Source organism: Procambarus clarkii, chromosome 67 (genome assembly GCF_040958095.1).
Source record: "Procambarus clarkii isolate CNS0578487 chromosome 67, FALCON_Pclarkii_2.0, whole genome shotgun sequence".
Lineage (NCBI taxonomy): Eukaryota > Metazoa > Arthropoda > Malacostraca > Decapoda > Cambaridae > Procambarus > Procambarus clarkii.
In genome coordinates, this window is record NC_091216.1 from 22,139,321 (window position 1) to 22,165,079 (window position 25,759).

The 25,759-nt window shown below is 41.6% G+C and overlaps 1 protein-coding gene across 2 annotated transcripts in view; it reads right to left on the reverse strand.

Annotated features, from left to right (window-relative positions):
• Nucleotides 1-22,416, reverse strand: part of LOC123767713 (transketolase-like protein 2) — a 34,192-nt gene extending 11,776 nt beyond the window's left edge. Inside the window, exons 1-2 of one of the 2 annotated variants that reach the window (XM_045757651.2) lie at nucleotides 22,236-22,416; nucleotides 337-482 (exon numbers count right to left, since the gene is read on the reverse strand). In XM_045757651.2, coding sequence (XP_045613607.1) covers nucleotides 337-482; nucleotides 22,236-22,342 — 253 coding nt within the window. In that variant the 5' untranslated portion in view covers nucleotides 22,343-22,416. Of the gene's footprint in view, nucleotides 1-336; nucleotides 483-5,649; nucleotides 5,840-22,235 lie in introns of those variants that run through there. The other variant, XM_045757650.2, reaches the window with a different exon arrangement.
• Between the last annotated feature and the right edge of the window lie 3,343 nt (nucleotides 22,417-25,759).

The window sequence follows — 25,759 nt, forward strand, 5'->3', positions numbered from 1 at the left end:
AGGGTTGAAAAGAATCAAAAGGGGAGGGATGAAGAATTTGCCACCAAGGAATACAAGTGTCTATACTCAAGATAGTAATGCCTGCACAATCCCTCAAGGCTATTACAATCGTAAAATATTTAAATTATGTAAATTTGTTATTCCATCCTTTTAACTTTAAAATAAAAAGTCCGGGTTTTTCAAATTTCTTTTAAGCATTTGAATGCTTCTAGACCTTTTTGCTCTAAAGTTGGTGATCAGGCAGATGTGCATGTTTGTTTAACTGTGCTTAAACAGCAATGCATAAAATTTTATACAATTAAGCAGGGAAAGAGAGATCTGAAAAACTGTACTAACCAGCATAGAGGATGGGAGCAGCATGGCCCTTTGAGAGGATGAAGCGGTCAGAGCTGGCATCTTTTGGAGCAGACAATTTGTAGCGCATCGTATGGAAGAAGAGCACCGACATTATCTCTGCCATGGAAGCACATGATGTTGGATGTCTGAAAATTATGAAGTACAGTATAAACTTAGGATAACAATGTACTGTACATGGACATTTGCCGTAACGTCAAACCAAACCTAAATTTTAAACTTTTTCAAACCCGTTTCTTAAATTCAACAAAAGACAATTCCGTTTAATTTAAAGTCATAGCTTCGTAACTGCTAATCATGTGTACAAGACTTTATTCAATTTAAACTTAATACATCCCCATTAGGATATTAACTATGAAGCAAATTAAAAGGTGGCTAAATCCATTGCTATCAAGTTTTTTATTATTCATGAATTTTCTTTCAAAAGAAAGAGTGGACAAATTTACTCATGTTTAGTTGCCCTCTGGAGCAAATTTTAAGCTAGGCAACGATAACTCCCCCCCCCCCATCACTGGCCACCTTTAACCCATAGTTTTAGCACCAAGGGTTAAAACCGATTATGAAGTCTGCACACTTCACTTTTCCAATATACTGTAGTGTCAAATTTTAATCCAAACACCACTCACTTCAAGCCAACATGTAAAGTTTACTATACTGATTTACACCTGTTTATTTCAGCCATTGAAATGATTTTTATGTTATGGAAATTCAGTAATTCTGAATTTGACAATGAATGGATTAGCTTTCGAATCCAATTCCTTAGTATACAATCTATAACTAGACATTTCATGTGACTGCATTTACACACTTACCAAACAAATGTACAACACATGATTAAATATATGATCAATCTAATATAATCTCTGGGCAATCAAGCAGGTTAGATTAAGAGACTAAACTGATTGCAGAACTTGCAAATTGAGAAAGCCAAGAGGAAGGCATGTTTCTCCCCTTCAGCACAGCTACCATTTGTAATTTAATTGCTGAGAGACCTCAGGTCACTTATGTTTCATGTTCTTTTATACACACAAACCACTCGTGTACTTTAAAATATTTAAAATTAAATACAACACTTCCAGGCAAGTATGGACTTTCCAAGTCTTTACATTCAACCCCTTACTTTCTTCACCCTACAATAACTTCTTTGCGATCCCCAAATTTGTATATTTTTAGACTACAGGCATCTCAATTGGCCTGGAAACAGTTTTATTTATTCAACACAATGTATTTGCCTGCACCAAGCTCTTAATAGTTGAAAGTTTATGGACAATACCGACGCATTAAGCCACCACCACTGGGCAAAAACACTCCCACCTATTCTTGATAGGAATTCAAGGCCCTCCCGCTCCTGGCAATCACACATTTGATTATCAGTTACAGTACCACTAACTTCACAGTTTGAGACTAGTAAGAAACTACAATAAGCGATTTTACAATAAAGTTTTGCTACCCTTTATGTTACCTGAAGTCAAGAACTGCTCTATTGTAGTGGTATTTTTCCAATACAGTTTTCTACATAAAAATACTCCATGTGATATACTGCATCTTTTTTAGATGCAGAGGTTTACTTAGCTTTTACAAGTTTTCGTCGTGTTGAATGAGTAATATTAATACTGCCACTAGTTATACTAGTGTTCAGAAGATACAGTATTACCAATTTGAGAAAGGAATCTTGGAAGGAGGGGAGAGAAAGGGGGGGGGGGGGGGGGGGGGATGAAAAATTAAACTCAAGTGTTTGCCTAGTTCATGTGAAGTCAAGGTATACAGTGGAACCTCAGGTAGCAAACGTCCCTTTTTACAGCCCATTATCCAAACAGACCCAAAAGCGATTCCGTGCAACCGCCACCCCCCCCCCCCCTTTATAAATTAAAAACTTTCTACACTAATCAACTGATGACGTTCGAACAGTTCCGGAACAAGTCTTTCACCGACGAATTTTGTTCGAACCACAATGCTGTAAATGCTTGACCCCATGCACTAAATACAAATTGCCAAAAGAACCTAAACACTTTACCTATGCCTATATATGCACAATAGGCTAATATTACAATATTAATTTATATTAGAGAAATTTCCCTGTTTTGAAAAAACAGCACATTAAATTTTATGAATGTGTATGGGGTCGATTGCTGGATGTAAGGGACAAGAGTCTAGGACGGGTTGCTCCTCACGAATTTTTCGCTTTACGAACTTTGCCTCGCCTTGAGATTTTGTTGATACACTTACGGGTCAACCGAGTGCTTGGTCCCTGGTGGCACGGGCAACTGTGCTTCAGTTCACCAGTGCATCCCGCTTAGTGACATCACGTTTGAATTCTTTGTAAAGAATGTGTGTTTTTTGAACATGAAAGTTATTGTATACCACACCATTGATCCCAAGAAAGTCAGTGGTAAGGTTTAACCTAAGAAAATAGTTGAAAGTAGAGGCAGTAGAGAATGTCCCTTCCTCGTTAAAAATATAGAAGAATTGCAAAAATTCATTGGGGTGGGGGTGGGGCTACTCAGAAAGCTGTAACAGGCCATTGCATTGATCTTTTTAATGACCGATTTCTCACTACAGACAAGTGTTAAAGTGTAGGGAAAAACAAGCATTTTTGGACAGATTCTTAGTAAGATAAGCAAGCAGTGAGCCGCAACCAGGTCCTAGTGGTATTCCTGCAAAACGTAGAAGAGGGCACCCCAGAGAAGGCATCACTGCCTGATGTTTGGCAGGGGGAGTCCCCTTTCATTATAACATCTCTCCTCCTCCCCACCATTTTCCATTTGCCAACAAGAGAAGTCAATAAAGGCAAGCAATAACCTTGTATACGATAGTACAAAATATTTGTATCATGTATGAAATGTACTTTTTGATGTTTTTGGGACTGTGGAATGGATTAATTCAATTTACATTATTTCTTTAGCAACAATTAGTTTTTGGTTGTGATTTTTCAGCCGATCCATCTCTTAGGAACAGATTAAATTTGAAAACCAAAAAGTATCACTATTTTGTTTTATACTGCTGTACTTTTCATTTGCTTCTTATACTCTGGTATTTATTTTAAGAGTTACAAACACCAGGCAAATAATTTTAAAACCAAAAAGATAGGGGCAATACTGTGGAAAGTAACTAAACAGTAATGCCTCTGTCTACTCCTGGGTGATTAAACTTCCAATTTTGATGATAGGCTGGAGGTAAAATGCACATGAAATTTATGCTACTCATTAATCATTTTATCATGTAAAAGTATTGCATTTGCATGAAGTGTCAATACTATACCTGGACATCTTTTACAATTAAGCGTGTTCCATTACAACTTCAATTAGACTACATGTAAATACTTTGTAATCACTTATGTCAAGTTTAAAAGCTGGAAGCACTGTTTCAGACAATTTCATCTATAAATGTTAACTTATCTAAATTACAAAAAACATCACTGATAGCAATGAAAAGTGGAAGTTTATCAAGCATCTAAAATTAGAACCTTTATCTCTTTACATTGACAGGTTTACAATTTGTGTAGTAGAACCCCATCTTTTTCTTATTCACTGGATGAAATTTACAAATTTAGGGCCAGTTACACCCTTGACCCTCCCCCTCCCCCCCCAAAAAAAAAATCCTTTTATGGAACTACTGTATTGGTATTTTATACTGTACTGTACAAGCTCAATTATTCAAACTACATGTCAAGAACAAGATAGCCAGATATCCTGACAAGCCCAAAAATTATCGTATTCGTCCTAGTACTAGTAGTACAATCTGGCTTAGTTTTTTTTACCAAATCTAGAATTCCAGGTTCGAATCCCATATGGGACAAAGTGGTTGGGCACATTTTACAAAGGGGTGCCTGCACCCGGGTCTCACCCCTTCACCCACACAGCACCTCAAGCTATTCACCCTGCAAAGAGCAAAGCAATTGGCATCCAATCTGGGAAATAAGATTCTATTATAGATACTATCCCAGGCATATTCGAGGTTAGGCTGTTGCCATTTGTTATTCCTACAAAATCATAAGTACCGTTCTTGTATACAGTATATTGTTGGAGGGGGGGGGGGGAAGGAGCAGTACAATATGTACATTGGCACAAGAAACTTCTGTATTACTTAACATTAACTTCATAGTACCTAAAATGTTTACTATTGCATCAAAATTAAATATATGACTATACTTTACTAGCATTTAAGCTACACAATATTTAACTGCCAAATACCTCTTAAGAAAAATACCCCAGTATTTCATCAAGCATCTCCAGTCTGCCAAGTAAAACTTTTTCTACTTTGAGGTAGACAATATTTTCTTCGAGGAAATAAGGGCCAATGCCTAGCAAATCTTTGCATAAAGATTTGCTAGGCATTGGCCCTTGCACCACAATATGACTGTGGCAAAAGGCTACACGCTATGAACGTCAGGTCATCACTCATATGTCCGAGTGATCAGACGTCATAGACGTCTGTCAAGTGTCAAATATGTCAAGTGCACGATATTGCCCATAGTATACACGGCATCACTAATAACTACACACCAATAAAGTACCTTGAATTAGTTGTATGGCAATATGAAAGTTAATTGGATACTATAGGTCTGAAAAACACACATTTAGTCTTTAACCATCACACAAGTATGATAGATAAATGTTACCACAAGTTTAGTGGTCACAATTATTAGTTATATAGAAAATAGTGTAAAATATAAATGCCACACTTCATCCTCCCTCAGAAAAACCAATGAATCCCCTCCCCCCCCCCCCCCCCATTGGGATTCAAGGAAAAATTTTACTGCCAGGTAATTCTTCCATCCACGAGTCACCGTTGCCACATTACACTTGGAGGATCGAGTAATTTTTACTAACCTCAATAATCTAACCCCCCCCCCCCCCCCCAAAAAAAAAAACCTAGGCAGCATCCTCCCCCAACCAACCTTCCAGCCACTAAGCTGAAATAATGTCATAACCGGTGTACTGGTACACCATGGCTAGTCTAACAGGGTCCAGGGGAAGTGAAGACCAGCACCATCACTGGGCTCTATTGATCTATGGCGGCCAAGTCCCCCAAGGATGACACAGGTCATACACCACGTATCCTAACACCATTCTCCTCTCAACAGTAGTTACATAAGGTATCCTGGCGACAAGTGATACATGGAGGGTGAAGGACCCTCCACGGTTGTTAGACACATTAATGGGGGCTGGAGGACACATTAATGGGAGCCGGGGTGGTGGACCAATCAATACTGTGACCTTCGGTTACCCTCGAGCAGTGACCCGGCTCCACCCAGGACTCCTGAAGGTCAGGCGGCGGCCGCCGGTATCGACCTACCCGGAGTTGGAGGCCTGCGTCGCCTTGATGGAGAGGACCCTCAGCTTGTTGGCGATGTCCTCCAGGTCCTGACTCTTCACTTCAGACATGGTGGTTACGGTGCTGCTGCTGCGTCTGCTGTCTAGGGCAAGGCCGGAGAGTGTACACCCCATACAGGTCTCCGTGACACTGACGCTCCGCGCCAGCCAAATTGGTTTAAATACGAAGTATCCGGCAACCGGCGAGGTGCACGGACCAATCAGCGTCCAGTTTCCACTCTTGTTTGGCGGAATGTTCACTTGGCGTTTAACCACACTCGTTGCCACGAATTTTTGTATCACATTAAAACATTATAAAGATAAAAAGATCTGAAAAATCAATAATAACTATAGAGGTTTCGATCGTTAGATTTCCAAGTACAGCTGCTACTAGTGATAACTGCTCGTATGAGCAGACAAAACAACTCTACTCTTTTTAAAGATACTAAGAGATATCGATTTGTTTAAAAATACTAAACTCGATACAAATAACATACCGGGAACGAGAAACAAAACAATTAAACAACTGCACTTGCAGTTGTTTAATACCTATCAACTGGAGAGCTATTATACCTGAAGGCCACTGTGGCGTCTGAGACAGGAGCCGGAAGCCGGCTGGGGAGAGTCCCAACAGTCTGTCTAATGAGGTTTTTAAAGTGTTTTTTTGAGACGCATGGCTGACGTACCCTTGACGGTGGGCTCTTGTACATGTATGTTACTCTGGCACCAACCCGTTCTCGTACTTGCTTATAGTCAATATCCTGCTTATTAATAAGTGTATATGTGACATACTAATTTTAATTCCCCATGGTGTGTTCTGCCTGGTAACTCGGAAGATACATGTCTCCTCAAATATCTTAAGGTGATAAGGCTTTTGTTATACTTATTTAATATCATAAACGCATCTATGAGAGATACCGAACCTTGTCTGGAGGTCATTTAGCCCTTAGCCAATACTGATAGGCCAGATGTCGTTGTGTTGTACCTAATAGGCCAAGTTGCCTAACAAGCCGAATTTTCCTGCTGTAGGTTTTTCACAGTTTTTCCCCTTAAGGAATATAAAGCTTTCCATTACATTACATATGATTTTTTTTAATTTCAATTAAAACATGGAAATTTAATTAAACCTAACCTAACCTAACTCAGTAATTCATATCCTTAATATAATATAATAATATTAATTGGAATAAACTAATTTTAACATAAATATTTGAAAATACTAAAGAAAATCCCTCAGCCTGCTATAGGCAAATGAGGCCTCGTGTACTAGGCAAAGTAGTGCGGTTCTGTAGAGGAACGACAAGTGTATCGGCAGTAATTACATCACACAATGTCCAGCTTCACTAATAAGTTGTCTAACATCGTGACAACGACGGTCAATTACCGCCAAATAAATCGGAAATTAATTTAGCATTTAGGCTAACTATACAAAACTTGACTCAACAACACAGCAAAAGACGAATCAAAGGGGGAGGGAAGGGTCCCTGGGACCTTAGTCTGTCTAGTATCCTTTGGTCAGAAGAGTATCCTAACACCATACTCAACTGTCCTGTGGGGCGTCGGTACCCCCCCCCCCCTCCACGTTCACTTGGTATCCTATCACATGATGCCTCTCTTCAGAACAGTCTATTTATAAAATGTCTGTACGTCAAGTTCCCTTGCTTGAATACGGTATTCACTGAGAGGGCGTACAACCGGTTACAAAGTCAATGTGCTATTACTTCGTGTTTAAAGTATGTGTAGCTGTAACTCTGGTGTGGGTGAAGGTCTTAGAGAACACTAGGTTCCATGTAGGCTTTACAACGTGTGGATATTTCATAAATGGAATTCGTGCAGTTGCTCACTCACTAGCCTCACAATACTATTAACATAACATAAAAACAACATCCCCTGATCAAACTTGGAGAGTTGGGTTGAACGTCCTTAACGTGTGGGATTGTGAGTAGAACATCTCCAGATGTGATGGATTGGGTAGAACATCCACTGATGCGAGGTGTTTGTGAGTAGAACATCCACTGATGCGAGGTGTTTGTGAGTAGAACATCCACTGATGCGAGGTGTTTGTGAGTAGAACATCCACTGATGCGAGGTGTTTGTGAGTAGAACATCCACTGATGCGAGGTGTTTGTGAATAAAACATTTCCTGATGTAAGAGGGAATGTTCCATGTGAATGAGAGTGAATATTATATGCGTATAATATCCCTGTTGTGAGTAGCACCCTGGTGTAAGGGGACTGTGCATATTACTTAACAACCCTGGTCTAAGGAAATATGTATAACACACCACTGGTGTAAATGTGTAAAGCACCCCCTAGTGTGAGGGTGATTGTATAACACACCATTGGTGTAACGCACCCCCTAATGTGAGGGGTGATTATATAACACACCTGATGTAAGGGGTGTTTACAACACTCCCTGGTGTGTTTATATAAACATCCTCTGGTGTGTTGGAATGTATAGAACACCCCCCCCCCCTGGTGTGAAGACGACAGCTCCCAGATCAACATACATAAACACACTGACCAGCTCCAGCACCAGGAAGGAACACTGCCCCAGATCACTGCTCTGTTAGAACAGTTTTCACTAATGTTCAGTCATTTGCTTTATAATTTTAGTGATAACTTTTTCAGAAGTGGCCGTCAGTGTTCAGTCAGTAACATGGAGGATCACCCACCACCTGTTGAATCTTAGGATATAACATGGATGATGGAGAATCACCCACCACCTGTTGAATCTTAGGATATAACATGGATGATGGAGAATCACCCACCACCTGTTGAATCTTGGGATATAACATGGATGATGGAGAATCACCCACCACCTGTTGAATCTTAGGATATAACACGGATGATGGAGGATCACCCACCACCTGTTGAATCTTAGGATATAACATGGATGATGGAGAATCACCCACCACCTGTTGAATCTTGGGATATAACATCGATGATGGAGAATCACCCACCACCTGTTGAATCTTAGGATATAACATGGATGATGGAGAATCACCCACCACCTGTTGAATCTTAAGAGAGTCGTTCCTCCGGCCTTAGTACGCAGGCCCAGCCAGTCATTACACTTCAGATGATGGTAATCTTACAGAGCCGATAAGCCATCAATCAGTCCTGCCTCACCAGGCTGATGCCTATGGCAGTTATTTAGGTAAAGCTTCATAGTTCACAAAATAGGATTTTTTACATTCAGATTTGTACTATAAACATTAGAAAATCATTACGAATCGATCAGTTTTATGTTAACAGGAATGTGAATATCGTTAATAATTATTCATCCTCACATACTTCAAGCACATTTATCGTCCTATTAAACATCGGCAGCACGTAAGATCACCGGAGAAATTATTAGACTGGAAAATACACGAGATGAGTCAGAGGTCGGGTGGGTGGCGGGTGGTATTGGAATGTATCGATATAAAACTGAAGGCAGCCAAGCGGCAGTCACGCACGCACTCCACGGGGACCCAAGTCACACTAACACACACTCACACGCTCACCCTTACTTATAACCTCCCTCACGGCACATACACACCATCAACAATGATCATTAAGTGTATTGTGAGTCATACTCTCATTTGTGGAGCAGGCAATACTGGGCGGCCATGAAGGCTTCACTTCACTTGAGAGGAATTTCACCCTCCACAAGATCAGTTTCTCCTGTTATACTAGACGAAGGTTTTCTCCGCGACAACATGACTTTCTTCCACACACTCGACGCACTCTATATATAACTCTATCAAACAAAAATAAATAAATTTGCAGCTAAATTCAAATTTTGTGCATTATTTTTTTAGAAAACAAAAGAGGTATAAAAAATATATGCTATATTTCAATTAAAGGGTACACGATATATAAAGTATATGCAAATAAGAAAGATCTTTAATATTGCATTATTTTTGTCAGTTTTCCGTATAGAGGCGAAGGCTTAGACTAGTTGACAAAAATTGTCACTCTTGGCTGAGCAAGGATTATATAACCAATATGTAAACTTCAAATGTAAACTTCACTTAAAATTTTAAATTTTAATTTTTAATTTTCAAGATTAGTTTGGAGATTTACAAGGAAGCCTTGTTTATTTATTATATTTATTTCTGGCACAGACCAGATAAAAATATCAAGGCCACTTTTACTGGTTGACCTATTTTTTTAAACTACGTAAGAGCAATAATCCTATAAAATGGCCCCACGCGGCTTTACACGTTTGTCTCACGGGAGACATCTCCCGTCACGCAGGGTGCAGTCGCACCTCCACAGATCTCCACAGATGGCTCAAAAGGGCCACCACTTACTTCAATCTTCATCAATCAATCAATCTTTACACGCTTGGGGTCCGTGGTTCGAGTCTCCAAGAGCCCAGGTGAATGGAAACAATAATGATTGATAAAGATTAAGCCACCCAAGGGGTGGCACGGGCATGAATAGCCCGTAAGTGGTACAAAACAATAATGCTCTGTGTGTTTATATATAGTAGTGGTGGGGACCTACACATCTCCTCTAACACACACATACACACAAAGGTAGCCAGTGGCTGACTGGACGGCACACTGGACGCGTGATCCAGTGGTCGCGGGTTCGATTCCCGCCGCCGGCGAGAAACAACGAGCAGTTTCTTTCACCCTGATGCCCCTGTTACCTAGCAGTAAATAGGTACCTGGGAGTTAGTCAGCTGTCACGGGCTGCTTCCTGGTGTGTGTGTGTGGGGGGGGGGGATAAAAAAAATAGTCGTAGCAGATGATTGACAATTGATTGATTGACAGATGATTGAGAGGCAGGATGAAAGAGCAGAGCTCAACCCCCGCAAGCACAACTAGGTGAATACACACACACACACACACACACACAGGAAGCAGCCCGTAGCAGCTGTCTAACTCCCAGACTCCCAGGTACATTTTTTATTGCAAGGTAAACCTTAAGATATAAAGAAATTCTACCCATTTGTTTCCGCCTCGGCCGTGAGGCTCTCAACCATCAATCTACTGGCGTACAGATTCCTAAGCTTCTAGAGCTTCGTCATATCTACATGTGAGTGTGTGTATTCACCTAGTTGTGTTTTTGCGGGGGTTGAGCTCTGCTCTTTCGGCCCGCCTCTCAACTGTCAATCAACTGTTTCTACTACTACTATTTTTTTCTCCATACCACACACACACGCACACACACCCAAGGAAGCAGCCCGTGACAGCTGACTAACTCCCAGGTACCTATTTACTGCTAGGTAACAGGGGCGTAGGGTGAAAGAAACTCTGCCCATCGTTTCTTGCCGGGATTGAACCCGGGACCACAGGATCACGTGTCCAGCATGCTGTCCGCTCGGCTGCCACCGGTGTGTGAGAAATCAAATGACAATACATTTTTCCCTTTTGTTTTTTATTCATAGTAGAATCTTATAAAAAATATAATAATTTGGAAGAGTAAGAAGCAAAAGCAAGATGGAAATTCATTTATTTAGCTTGAAGATAAGTGTGTGAGAGTGGTGGTGGGAGACAGGCTGCCACGGTCACTGCGGCTACTGGCCACCAGCCCCTCCGGCCAGGCTGCCCCACGCCGGCTTTCAGTCATCTCCACCACTTATATTACACAACGTTATTTAATACTAAGTTGCTTCGCTAATATATATTTATAGCTCATATATGTTCAAACTTACTCAGATCTACTACAAGCTTATCTATAAAAATTTTACTAGATATGTTTTGCCAATGAAAGGCTGAGACCATTTATTTTGGAGCGTTAGGCAACATTACTGACCAGATTTAAACGCCTATTCACTTGATTTTTTTTTTAAGTGTTAGGCCTAGCGTGTTAAGAGTGGTTTTGATACATGCGAGTAGATAGTGCTAAGCTAAAGTTGATAATGCTACTCTATTAAAACCTTCCTCAGCCTATCACAGGCGAGTCATTGATTTCGGTGCTGGATTTAGTTAAATTAGGTTTTCCATTTCCGTCAAAAACATTTTGAATTATCTGTAGTTCTGTAATTTATCTATAGTCGGGTCCAAGCGGTCAATTTATTCCCAAATCCCAGCCTTTAACCAGTCTGCTCTCGTGGTAAATCCCACATTGCTTCATTGAAATAAGTTGAGGTATAAATACAAAGATATATATATATATATATATATATATATATATATATATATATATATATATATATATATATATATATATATACATGCATCACAATCAACATATTACTGAATATTCTGAGTGATTAACATATACTATATATATATATATATATATATATATATATATAAGAGTTCTTACATTCTTGTAAAGCCGCTAGCACACACAGCGTTTCGGGCAGGTCCTTCATTTAAATTTTCCCTGGAATACGACCCGCCAACTCATTTATAACAACCAGGTACCCATTCACTGCTGGGTGAACACAGCCTACAGTTAAGGACTGGCGCCCGGAAATATACATTCCTTCCTTGACACATGTAGTACCTTACCAGACGTACAGTACACATAAGTACTTGTATGACTAGTCTACTACCAGGCTCATCGTAGCCCGTGATACTAGGAACTTTTGTTCCTAGTATCTAGGAACTACACCTACTAGGAACTTTTGTTCCTAGTATCTAGGAACTACACCTACTAGGAACTTTTGTTCCTAGTATCTAGGAACTACACCTACTAGGAACTTTTGTTCCTAGTATCTAGGAACTAGGAACTACACCTACTAGGAACTTTTGTTCCTAGTAGCTGAACCTAAAATAACAACTTTTATGAATAGGTACATAGACAGTTTGCAATATTCAGACAATTAAACAGAGTTACAGTCTTGGTGCAAAATTCTTATCTCTCTCCAGAATATCATCAATCATTCCGTTGCGACACAATCAGGCTTTTTGTTCAGGAACAGTCCTTATCTCAGTGTTTCTATACACATTAATCAACGGACAATCGAGAACATAATGGGTGAGGGTGTGAGACCTTAACATACCACATACTTTACACTTGGTGTCATTATCATTAATGACTTCTTTTTTATAATTACACTTACACGTGGTGATCTAAATGGCTGTTGCTTGAAGCGGCTCACAGACCCACATGTTCACTTACTTACATACACGACTAGGTTAGACTATAGATACATCTTAGCTAGATACATCTTAGCAAGCTACATCTTAGCTTGCCATAAATTTTAAAATGTTAGCGCATCGTTAAGAGGATTGCTATGATAATATAAGTATTGAATATCTTAATATATTTTCGTTGCACTAGACTTTACAATAACTGTTAAGGTGACGGTGAACTCCTCCCCCAGGAAGCAGCCCGTAGCAGCTGTCTAACTCCCAGGTACCTATTTACTGCTAGGTAACAGGGGCATGAGGGCAAGAAGCATTTTGCCCATTTGTCTCCGCCTCCACCGGGGATCGATCCCGGATCCTCAGGACTACGAATCCGAAGCGCTGTCCACCCAGCTGTCAGGCGCCCCTAGATCCTCGTAAGTTGGTAAAATCGTAGCTTATAGGGGTTAAATAAATTGTTTCTACTCGTCAGGTGCATTTGGACATTACTCTTGGTAAATAAGAATGAAACAAGTGACAGGAATAGTCCCAGCAACAGCAGGTCCCGCCCAGCTCACGTGAACACTATCTCTGAAACAGTAACTTTTGGACAGCTTCTGGGACTTACCCAGGAGATATAGCGGGAAACTCTAGCACCGGAAATCTCACATCCCGCTCAGTCGACCCATACACACCTTTCTAAAGTCAGGAATACAGACCTTTCAGTCTACGATTCTATATACAGTACTTATAACTTGAAGCTATATTCACACACACACTCACATACACACACCAGGCAGAAACAAATAGGTAAAGTTTCTTTCACCCTATGCCCTTGTTACCTAGCAGTAAATAGGTACCTGGGAGTTAGTCAGCTGTCACGGGCTGCTTCCTGGGGTGTGTGTGTGTGGTGTGAAAAAAAGTAGTTAGTAAACAGTTAATTGACAGTTGAGAGGCGGGCAGAAAGAGCAAAGCTCAACCCCCGCAAACACAACTAGGCGAATACACACACACACACACACACACACACGCACGCACGCACGCACGCACGCGCGCACGCACGCACGCACACACACACACACACACACACACACACAGGGGGGCCTCGTAGCCTGGTGGATAGCGCGCAGGACTCGTAATTCTGTGGCGCGGGTTCGATTCCCGCACGAGGCAGAAACAAATGGGCAAAGTTTCTTTCACCCTAAGTGCCCCTGTTACCTAGCAGTAAATAGGTACCTGGGAGTTAGTCAGCTGTCACGGGCTGCTTCCTGGGGTGTGTGTGTGTGTGGTGTGGAGAAAAAAAAAGTAGTTAGTAAACAGTTGATTGACAGTTGAGAGGCGGGCCGAAAGAGCAAAGCTCAACCCCCGCAAAAACACAACTAGTAAACACAACTAGTAAACACACACGTGACACCTGCTCCAGTGTGAGAACATAACCCCTATATACCGCTCAGGCCATTTCCTCCATGATAAACAACCTGGGGTCAGGGGACGATACTCCAGAATATCAAGGATGCAAGAGGACATGAAAATGTGTTTCGTTCGGGTTTATGTTTTGCCATTGTTTAACAAAGTTAAGTTTTTACGGGCTATTCATGCCCGTGCCACCTCCTGGTTGGCTTAATTTTAATCAATCAATCAACCATTAAGTTACATTGACTCATCTCAAAATCTAGTTTGCTAGATTCTAAAATATGCTTTTAAATATTAGTGGTATATACTAGTAGCTGTCCTTATTCTTGTTTACAATAGCCAGGCATAATACGGCAAGTCTATAGTGACTCTCGCTCAACTTGCTTAGTACTATTTATATTTGGGGATTTAGACCTGTAGCCAGGTTAGGTTACTGAATTACACACAGAAATCACAATAGCGTGATGCGTCAAATGAACAAATCCACAAGGGCCGTGACGAGGGTTCGAACCTACGTCCGAGAGCATCCCAGACGCTGCCTTAATCGACTGCAGTTACAAGGTAAAAAGAATTGCAACCAGAAGCTCTACTGAACTTTCTTGGATCCTGCAGCCTCTGAGAGACAAACCAGGATTTTACACAATTCCCCCCATGCACTCGAGCTCTGTCAATAGGTCGTTCTACCTCTTCGCCCTTATTTCATTACACTCTTTTACCATGTCGTAGCGCAGTCGATTAAGGCAGCGTCTGGGATGCTCTCGGACTTAGGTTCGAACCCTCGTCACGGCCCTTGTGACTGTGTTCATAGGTTACTGAACTTCATGTTTACCTCAGAACACAACCCGTATTATATCCTGGGGGCCGTGTACGGTAGAGCGACGGTTGTGGGAAATTTTTACCCACCATATCTAATAATCATCTAAGAAATGTATAATTTCTATATCATATCTAAATCATATCAAAATCATATCTAAATTGTATCATAATCATATTTGAATCATTAAAGATTCATTTTATAGCTTGATCCTGGATGACAATGGCACCATGAACACGTACGCAACCGGGGCCCTTTTGATGCCTACGTGACTTTGTACATGATCTTTCAAGGATCCAGAAGCTTCTAGAAGGACTTCTTAATTAAAAAACTATTGGAACATTGATTCAACATCCGGTAGGATTAAAAATCGAATCCTTAATAAGATTCAGTGGTACTTTCAAATACTACTTATAATCTTTAAATCTTATATCTAATTATATTATAATCACATCTTATCTTAATCATAAGTCTAGACTGTAAAAATAATCAATCAATATTCATAGAAGGCTACCGTGCTCAGAGAGCATGGCAGGGCGATGGGGGGAGTGAAGCGCCCACGACGATGCCTCGCGGGACTCCGCGTTTGTTTACAAATGAGTGAACAAGTGACTGATCCTTAGCGAACATTACCAGCTCAAGGACACCTTATCTAACATTTTTATCGCCAGTGAATACTCTCTAGAACTGGGGGAGTACCTGGACAATATCTACAAGGAAAATCCTAGAACAATTATAAAATAATAGTGTATAGTGGAGATCAGTGACACGGTTTCCTCCACCTTCATTCATAAACTTTTATCTCGAATCATTCTTCTGCAACTGCAGGATAATCACGTAGCAACGCTACCAGATCATCATACAGCAACGCTGTAGCAAAATATCGTGCCTAAACTCAACAAGAGAGTTAATCAGTCTGGCAAACTTGTCAGACAGGCACCCCGACTGGCAGAGAAGTATATTGAAGGATTATTTGGTATATGATTGGCCAATTGTATGCTTGTGTAGCTTTAATATCCTATAAATCTGTCTGTTGGTTAAAAAGCGAGGCAAAGCCTCATTCACGGTACGTTTATTAAAATTGTAGTGTAGCTGTGAATCTTATCCAAGCACTGAACCTCATGAGTGTCCATTCTGTTAGAAAAGAATTCAGCCTCAATAAGTAAAAACCTCATAAGTGTCCATATTGTTGGAAAAGATTCAGCCAAGCTAACTGTATCATATAAATTGAATATGTCTGCATATATATTTGAATATATAAATTAAGTTATCAATTGCTTGCTTAGTTATTTTTAAGTTATCATATAAGTTCATTTAATTGAATATAATATCTAGTACTTAGTTAAGTATTTAGACTACATTTAAGGTCATTTATTTATACTTTTACAATTTAATTTGTTGTTTATAGTATAAGAATCTATTGGCTGTTAAGTTATGGTGCTAGGTTAGACTATGTATGTTTAAATCCCTGATTTAAACAGAGCCAGTGTTCAGTCTGATAACTGAATTTATCAAATCTTATCCTTGTATAAAATACAAGCTGATGTGAGATCCCTGTCTACAGGTGGATTGGAACTTCTATCAACTAAGTCATTCACCCCACCTGTCCCTTACAGCCCACAGTTTGTCATTAGGAAAAGAGGATTTAGGATTTACAACCCTAGCTAGAGATTTTAATTGAATTAATTTGCAGACAGTAATTTTTTAATTTAGTTCAGTACAAGTCCCTGGTAGTCTCCTCTTATATCAATCCCAGCAGGTTTTTCCCACAACGGTCTCGCTTCATGCAGGTCGGCGTTCAATCCCCGACCGTCCAAGTGATTGGCACCATTCCTTCCCTCCCGTTCCATCCCAATGCCTTATCCTGACCCCTTCCCAGTGCTATATAGTCGTAATGGCTTGGCGCTTTCCCTTGATAATTCCTTCCTTCCCAGGGGCCCCCAAACCACTCCTGGGCGCAAACGGTCTTCAGTGTAGTTAAGAAATGCTGCCTCATCCTGTTTGGGATTCAAACCTAGGTCGCCTCGTTAGTGAAGCGAGGGTGTTAATGCCTGTACCAAAGGGCGGTCTCCCTATTGGCGTCTGGTGAACACATTGGTTACAAGTGTGACCCTTTAACAAGGGTCGGGTCGGATCTGGCAAAAATGGTGCTTTCCAAACTAATCAAAATCAAAATGTTTATTCAGGTAAAGTACATACATACAAGGTGAGATACAAACATTGATGGATTTATAGATAGAGCTAGTACATACAAAGCCTAAAGCCACTATTACGCAAAACGTTTCGGCCAGAAACTATAGCTATTTTGGCCTCGGAAGACCATAATAAACAAACGAATATAAGGGAAAAGGAGTAAATTAACTTTTCATTCAAGATAAAAATGGGGTCGAGGTGAGAGAAGAAGCGCTGTGGTGAGTGACCACAATGCCAGACACATTACAAGAGCCAGCGGGGGGAGAGGGAGAGGCTGGAGGCAGGGAAACCACCTAGTGGAGGCGGCCACTGTGAAGGTCGACTGTGTTCGCCTCGGTTAACCGCCATCAGCGCCTCAATATGCTGTGACAGCCATGAGTAATACACTTATATATCAATTACAGATTAAGACAAACTGAATGGAAGTTATAGATAATATATAGTTTACCCCATACCCATCCCGTGGGCGGTGGTGTAAAGGATTACAGAGGCACATAATCGGTTCAGGAACTGAACCCTCTAGTTCGTTTAGCTAAGCAAATAACAATCTTTTGACGCTAATTACAAAATTATTAGTGCTATATATACATGTACACATACTCATACATGTACATATATACATACGTATACATATATACATACACATACATATTTAATCACCCATACAAATACACACATCAATAATCTTTTGTGTCACAAGTGATTCAGCAAGAGGCTCACAACAGTCACTATACAAGGCACTTTACATCTATGGTGAGTCACACAGTTACTAGTCTTGCTGCCACACCCACCCAACTGGGCGGCAGCTTTACAGTCATGTGCATGCATTACCTACAGTAAGCACATTTTGGATACTTCGCTAAGATTCCTGGCAGCACATCATTATGAATGAAGTACTTACACATTTCTTGGACACTATTGATGGTGTTATCTCTAAATTCCGCGATTTTTCACATTCCATTATATAATGACGCAAAGTATGCGAATAGTTCTGCTGACAGAGTTTACATTTAGTCAAATCTACATCAGCAGATGTTACAAATTCCCAGAGGTACTTGTAGCCGAGCCTAAGCCTAGCATGTGGTAACATCTAGAAGTCTGCTAACATTATTGGATGACACATAGACGTGCGGTTCTTCCTGCATAATAGAATGATGATAGATGGAGCAACTGGTGTGAATTTCTCTTTGCCTCAAGTCTCCGAAATTTAGTTGATGTTCCCGGAATATTGCTGCCCTCAGACTGCTCAAAGGCAGTCCAAGATGGTAATCAATTCCCTCTTTACGAGCAAAAGTCTTGGCCAACTCATCAGTTCTATCATGCATTCGGAGACCAATATGGGAAGGAATCCACAGGAGACTGACTCTAATTCCATCATTGATTATTTCATTATATCTGTATCTGGCTTCAGAGACCGCCATCAGCGCCTCAATATGCTGTGACAGCCATGAGTAATACACTTGTATATCAATTACAGATAAACACAAACTGAATGAAAGTTATATATAATATATAAGGGGAGAGTTACAGCACCGTGCTGATAGAGTGGGAAAATGTAGCTAATGAGAACATTTCATCAAGGGTAGCCGGGGCGCATCCGATCCTACCATCGTCGTCGCCCCTATGTCAACATCACTACAGACTGACGAACAATGACAGAAAACGTATATAATGTACTGAATCAATGATAGAAAACGCGGTCTGACCGAAACACTAACGTAACAAATTATTACAGGTTGAATAAAAAAGTTGTACAAAACGTTGCTGACTCAATGGAAGTGTGAGAGAATGCTTCAAACTGTTTGAAAAGAATTTAAGACCACAATACAGTATAGTATTGAGAGGAAGTACTTCCTGGGAATACAAACAAGTGCATAGGTTCGACATTAAGTGAACACGTGAAACCATTATAAATATAGAAAGTATTGACAATTTAAATAGCTAACCTATAGAAATACTAACCCGTTAAGGTGTTTAAGGTGTACACAACAGAGGACTGTGCATCAAGATTAAGTGGTCTGTGAAATGTCAGGAAATCAGCTTGCAAGTGGGAAAAGCTCTGATTGAGAACTACGCCTCCTTAATGCAACCAGAGGTCAGGCGCCATTATGGCATTAAGATATCTAGAATGGAGCACAAGGGAAGCAGTGATCTGCACCGACTCAAGAGCGGCACTGCAAAATCTAAGGCAGAAAACATAGGGATTAGTGGCTGAAATCATGAGAACTGTGAAAATGCTTTCGTGTCAGGGAAGGAAGGTCAAGATCCTGTGGATTTCCGTTCATGTGGAAACAAACGAGCAGATGTGCTGGATGCTGAGGTGCTGAAGGAGACCAGATTAAATACATGCAGACGATGAGTCATAATAACGTGGCTGAAACATATTGACCAGACCACACACTAGAAAGTGAAGGGACGACGACATTTCGGTCCGTCCTGGAGCATTCTCAAGTCGATTCTCACAATCGACTTGAGAATGGTCCAGGACGGACCGAAACGTCGTCGTCCCTTCACTTTCTAGTGTGTGGTCTGGTCAACAGATTGAATACTTCATTCCCAAGACCCTTTTGCAAATCAGAAGCACCACCAAACATCACACACAACAAGGTAGCCGAGGAAAGGAGGATAGAAGCTGGGCAAGTCAGTGAATCTGTACAATGGAACAATGCAGTCGCAGCAGACAACTTCAATCATTATGGACGAAAAGGTGACCGAAGTAGGGAAACTGTAATTGGATACAAGTATCCATGATCAGCGAAGATGCAGAATTTGCAGCAAGAGTGAAGGGCAAGAGCCTGGACCACTACCCGAGAGATTGTGCCCATCAATGAGATATTAGAACTATGTGCAGTATAATTAATTTGTGCCCATCAATGAGATATTAGAACTATGTGCAGTATAATTAACCCCACACTAAGTTAGGACAGTTCTGTTGTCAAATATAAATACTGTATTTTAAGCGTTTTTAAGCGTTTTAAGCACTTTACACCCGCAAAATAACGTAAACTTGAGGGTTATAAGATGTAATGTTTTGACTATTCACTTGAGACCCATAAGTCCTAGATGTGTCTGGCTACAAGTGACAGGATGAACAACCCAGCGGGTTTTGTTCCTATTGGTAGTTGTACATGCTACAATGGCGGTGAGTTCTCTCACAGGGTGAGTGCCGTTGCCCAATAAAGTAACACTCCGGGGGAAAATGAGTTGTATGGGCCGCCCGGCATCGTGACCCCTCATCTCTCTTCATCAGGTTGTATAAAGGAAGGCATGTATATATTTATCACTCAGAATGTCCCGTAATATGTTGATTGTTTGTACTGTGTCATATTATATATTATTATACATATATTACTATATATATATATATATATTATATATAAGCCTGTATATATTATACCTGCCCGAAACGCTACGCGTACTAGTATCTGTACAAGAATGTAACAACTCTTGTATATATCTCAAAAAAAAATAATAATAATAATAAGCACTTGCCTTACCGCCAGCGCGTGTCTGACCCGTGTTGGGTGGGGAAAGTGGGGGAAGAAAAAGCATCGACTTTGGAAAACGTAAATATTAGGCTGAGGTACGAGGCTATGGTACCTACATATATAGTACCTATACACTATATAGGTAGGTACCTACATATGTAGATATGGAACCTACACCCCCCCCCCCCCACTACACCGGGAAGTAGTGGGCAGTCACTGTGGCTGTAAGTGGTATTGCTACTGTCATGGGAACAACCTCGCTGAAACAACAAGAAAAAAACAGAGTAGATATATCAATAAGTCTTACCTGACACATACAAATACTTAACTTTTACTGAATAGACTTCAGACACCTCAGTAAGGTGACCTTCAAAACACAGTACACCACCTACGTGAGACCAATTATATAATATTCAGCCCCAACGTAGAAATCTCCACCTCAAAAATTCACATCAGAATTCTGGAAAAGTTGCAGAGGTGTGCAACGAGGCTTGTCCCAGAACTACGTTAGACGGGGTTTCAAAGAAAGGCTGAAGCAATTGAACCGTAGCGACGTTTGAAAATAAAGAGACAGAAAACATGACTGAGATATGAAAACAAAAAATGGAATTGACAAGAGTGCATGGGTGGAAGCCAGACATGGATAGGCTATGAGATATGTGATCAAATACTCTCATACCGAAGGTGTAGGAGAAGCGGGGTCCAGGAGCTAAAGGTCGATCCTGCAGGCACAAATATGTAAGTACACTCCCCCTACACCCACCTACAAAATTACTATCGCTATCTGTAAGAGAATGTGCTCACCTAGTTGTGCTAGGAGGGTCGAGCATCTGCTCTTAAGCCCCGCCTTTCGACCATCAGTAGTTCAATGTAGTGACTCATTTCCCTCGCTTTTCTTATCATATTTACTACCGAATTCGCTTCGACAACTTGAACATCAGGTCCGCTCCACTCATTTACAACTGTGAGACTGAACAAGTTCCTCCTGTGACTCAGTTTTTGAAGTCTGTGTTTCCAGTTTCCAATTACTGTCCGTCCTTGCGTTAGACAGAGACCGGGTTAAGGGTTGAGTTAGACAGAGACCGGGTTAAGGGTGAGTTAAGCAGAGACCGAGTTATGGGTTGAGCTGGGTTTTGGAATCCGTTGGGAACCGTCTTGGTTGAATGAGACTTGTATTCACTATAGCGAGGCCTCCTTCATCTCATCAATATTGCCATCTTAGTCGCCTCAACTCTTTAGTTTATTTGTCACCATTTATGTGTTAGCGGGAGTCTAGGCGCGGCCGTCAAACTTGCCGGATGTCAGCACGTCAGTCCTGGCTCTGATGACATCCTTACCTGACATCCTCACCTCATTAATTAAGTGTAGGAGCAAAAGGTCACTTTGACGGCCGCGTCCACCATGCTGGTACCGGGAACTCCTCCACAACCCTCTACCCCACACCTGACACACACATGCCACACTCCCACTACCCTAAGTAACACACTTGGAGTGTAACTACAATAAGTCTTGAGATAAAGTGTTTAAAGTAAAAGTTTAAGATTGGCGTAGGTGGCAGCAGTGCGGGAGAACCGGCCGGCGGCAGCGTCGGTACGAACAGTCACCGTGATCAAACTTCAAAATAATGTTTCGTGAAGACTTACCCGGAGTTGCTGGCTCCCGTACACTTGACGGAGTGGACACGCAGCTTGTTGGCGATGTCCCGGAGCTCCTGCAGGTTGGTGGCGTCGGGCTTGTGGTAGACGGACATGTTGAGATGAGGTGGTGTGGTGTTATCTGTGGCAGCCGCTCCACTAGTCTGGCCGCGCCCCCTCCCTCCTCCTGTACGACAACTGCTGCACGCACGCACACACACACACACACACACACACACACACACACACACACACACACACACACACACACACACACACACACACACACACACACACACACACACACCTCCATCTACACATATACCCCCCCCCCCGGTCTACACACACACCCGTCTACACCCCCCACCCCGTCTACACACCCCCGTCTACACTTCCCCGTCAACACCCACCCCCCAAGTCTACTCACACCTGTGTCTACCCAGCAGACAATTTCGTCCCAGTCCAAAAGGAAAAAAGGAATTGCAGACGAGAAACCCATGGTTTAATGAGAGATATAAGCTAGCAAAGCAACTAAGTAAACGGGCGTGGAGAAACTATAGAAACAACAGAACACTAGAGAGCAGATAAAGATACCAGAGGGTCAGGAATGAATACGTCAGGGTGAGAAGAGAGGTAGAGAGGCAATATGAAAATGACATAGCGAACAAGGCAAAGATTCAACCCAAACTGCTGCATAGCCACATCAGGAGGAAAACAACAGTGAAAGAAGAGGTAATGAAACTGAGGATAGGGGCAGAAAGATTCACTACAAACGACAAGGAAGTGTGCCAGGAACTCGATAAGAAATTCCTGGAGGTCTTCACATCAGAGCAAAGAGAAGTCCCAGAGATAAGGGAAGTAATATCAAACCAGACACCACTGGAGGAGTTTGTGATTACCAGTGGGGAGGTGAGGAAGCATCTGCTAGATTTGGATGTCACAAAGGCTATAGGCTCAAATGGAATCTTACAATGGATTCTAAAGGAAGGACCAGAAGCTCTGTGCCTGCCACTCTCCATGGTGTACAACAAATCACTGGCATCAGGTGAACTGCCAAAAATTTGGAAGACGGCTAATGTAGTTCCGATATACAAGAAGGGTGATAGACAGGAGGCACTGAACTACAGGTCAGTGTCCCTAACTTGCATTCCATGCAAGATGATGGAGACGATTGTGCGAAAAAAGCTAGTGGAACATCTGGAGCAAAAGAACTTTGTAACACAACATCAGCATGGGTTCAGAGACGGCAAATCATGTCTAACAGGTTTAATTGAATTCTATGACCAGGCAACCAAAATTAGGCAAGAGAGAAGGCTGGGCACTGCATATTTCTGGACTGCCAAAAAGCCTTTGACACAGTACCACATAAGAGACTAGTGAACAAGCTGGAGATGCAGGCAGGAGTGAAAGGGAAGGTACTCCACTGGATAAGGGAGTACCTAACCAACAGGACACAGCGAGTCACTGTGAGGGGTAAGGTATCGGAGTGGCGAGGCGTCACCAGTGGAGTACCACAGGGATCAGTCCTTGGACCTATACTGTTTCTGATATACGTAAATGATCTCCCAGAAGGAATTGACTCGTTCCTCTCAGTGTTTGCTGATGATACATAAATTATGAGGAGGATCAAGACAGAGGAAGATAGTATGAGGCTACAAGATGACCTAGACAAACTGAAGGAATGGTCCAACAAATGGCTACTAAAGATCAACTCAAGTAAATATAAGGTAAAGAAACTAGGCGGAGGAAATAGGAGGCCAGACACTGGATACCGAATGGGAGATGAAGTCCTTCACGAAACGGAGAGAGAGAAAGATCTAGGAGTTAATATCACACCAAACCTATCTCCTGAAGCCCACATCAAAAGAATAACATCAACGGCGTATGCGAGGCTGGCTAATATCAGAACTGCTTTCAGAAACCTGTGTAAGGAAGCCTTCAGAACCTTGCTTACCTTATATGTAAGACCAATCCTGGAGTATGCGGCCCCAGCATGGAGCCCGTACCTTGTCAAGCACAAGACGAAGCTGGAAAAGTTCAGAGGTATGCCACTAGGCTAGTCCCAGAACTAAGAGGCATGAGTTATGAGGAAAGGCCGCGTAAACTGCACCTCACGTCGCTGGAAGACAAAAGAGCTCGGGGAGACATGATCACCATATACAAAATTCTCAGATGAATTAATAGGGCAGACAAGGATGGACTATTTAACACGGGTGGTACGCGAACAAGGGGACACAGGTGGAGACTGAGTACCCAAATGAGCCACAGAGACATTAGAAAAAAAATTCAGTGTCAGAGTAGTTAACAGGTGGAATGCATTAGACAGTGATGTGGTGGAGGCTGACTCCATACACAGTTTCGAGTGCAGATATGATAGAGCCCAGTAGGCTCAGGAATCTGTACACCTGTTGATTGACGGTTGAGAGGCGGGACCAAGCAGCCAGAGCTCAACCCCTGCAAGCCCAACTAGGTGAGTACAATTAGGTAAGTACCTCCGTCTACATACACGTCGACGGGGGCGTGTCTACTACACAACGCTAGGTGTGTACAGCGTTGTGGTTCGAACAAAAGTCGCCAGCGAAGCACTTGTTCCGGAAGTGTCCGGACATCATTATTTTGAGTCGTGTGTCACAGCCCCAAGCCCGTCTTCCAAACAAAGACCCAAAAGTGATTCCATCCACCTGCCAAACCCCCAGCTGTTTATGAATGAAACAACCCGTCCTCGACTCAAGTCCATTACATTCAGCGGTCAACCCCACAGACGCATTCATATATTTTAACATGCTGTTCATTCAAAACGGGAATTTTCTCAAGTATAAATTAATTTTATAATATATTAGCATATTGTGCATATATAGGCATAGGTTAGGTTAGGTGTTTAGGTTCTGTTGGCGATTATTTGTATTTGTAGTACGTGGGTGAAGCATTTATAGCGTTGATTCGAACAAAATTCGTCAGTGAAGCACTTGTTCCGGATATGTTCGAACATCAGCAGTTGTGAGTCGTGTGTAAACCGCTTTTCATTCATAAACAGGGGGTTTGGTGGGTGGATGGAATCACTTTTGGATCTTTGTTTGGAGGACGGGCTGCTGGATGTAATAGACTTGAGTCAAGGACGGGTTGGTATTTGTAGTACGTGCAACCCGTCCTCGACTCAAGTCCATTACAACCAGCGGTCGACCCCACAGACGCATTCATAAATTTTTACATGCTGTTCATTCAAAACAGGAATTTTCTCAAATATAAATTAATATTATGATATATTAGCATATTGTGCATATATAGGCATAGGTTAGGTTAGGTTAGGTGGTTGGGTTCTGTTGGCGATTATTTGTATTTGTAGTACGTGGGTGAAGCATTTATAGCGTTGTGGTTCGAACAAAATTCGTCAGTGAAGCATTTGTTCCGGAAGTGTTCGAACGAAATGAGTTGTGAGTCGTGTGTAAATCGTTTTTCATTCATAAACAGGGGGTTTGGCGGGTGCATGGAATCACTTTTGGATCTTTGTTTGGAGGACGGGCTGAGTACGTGGG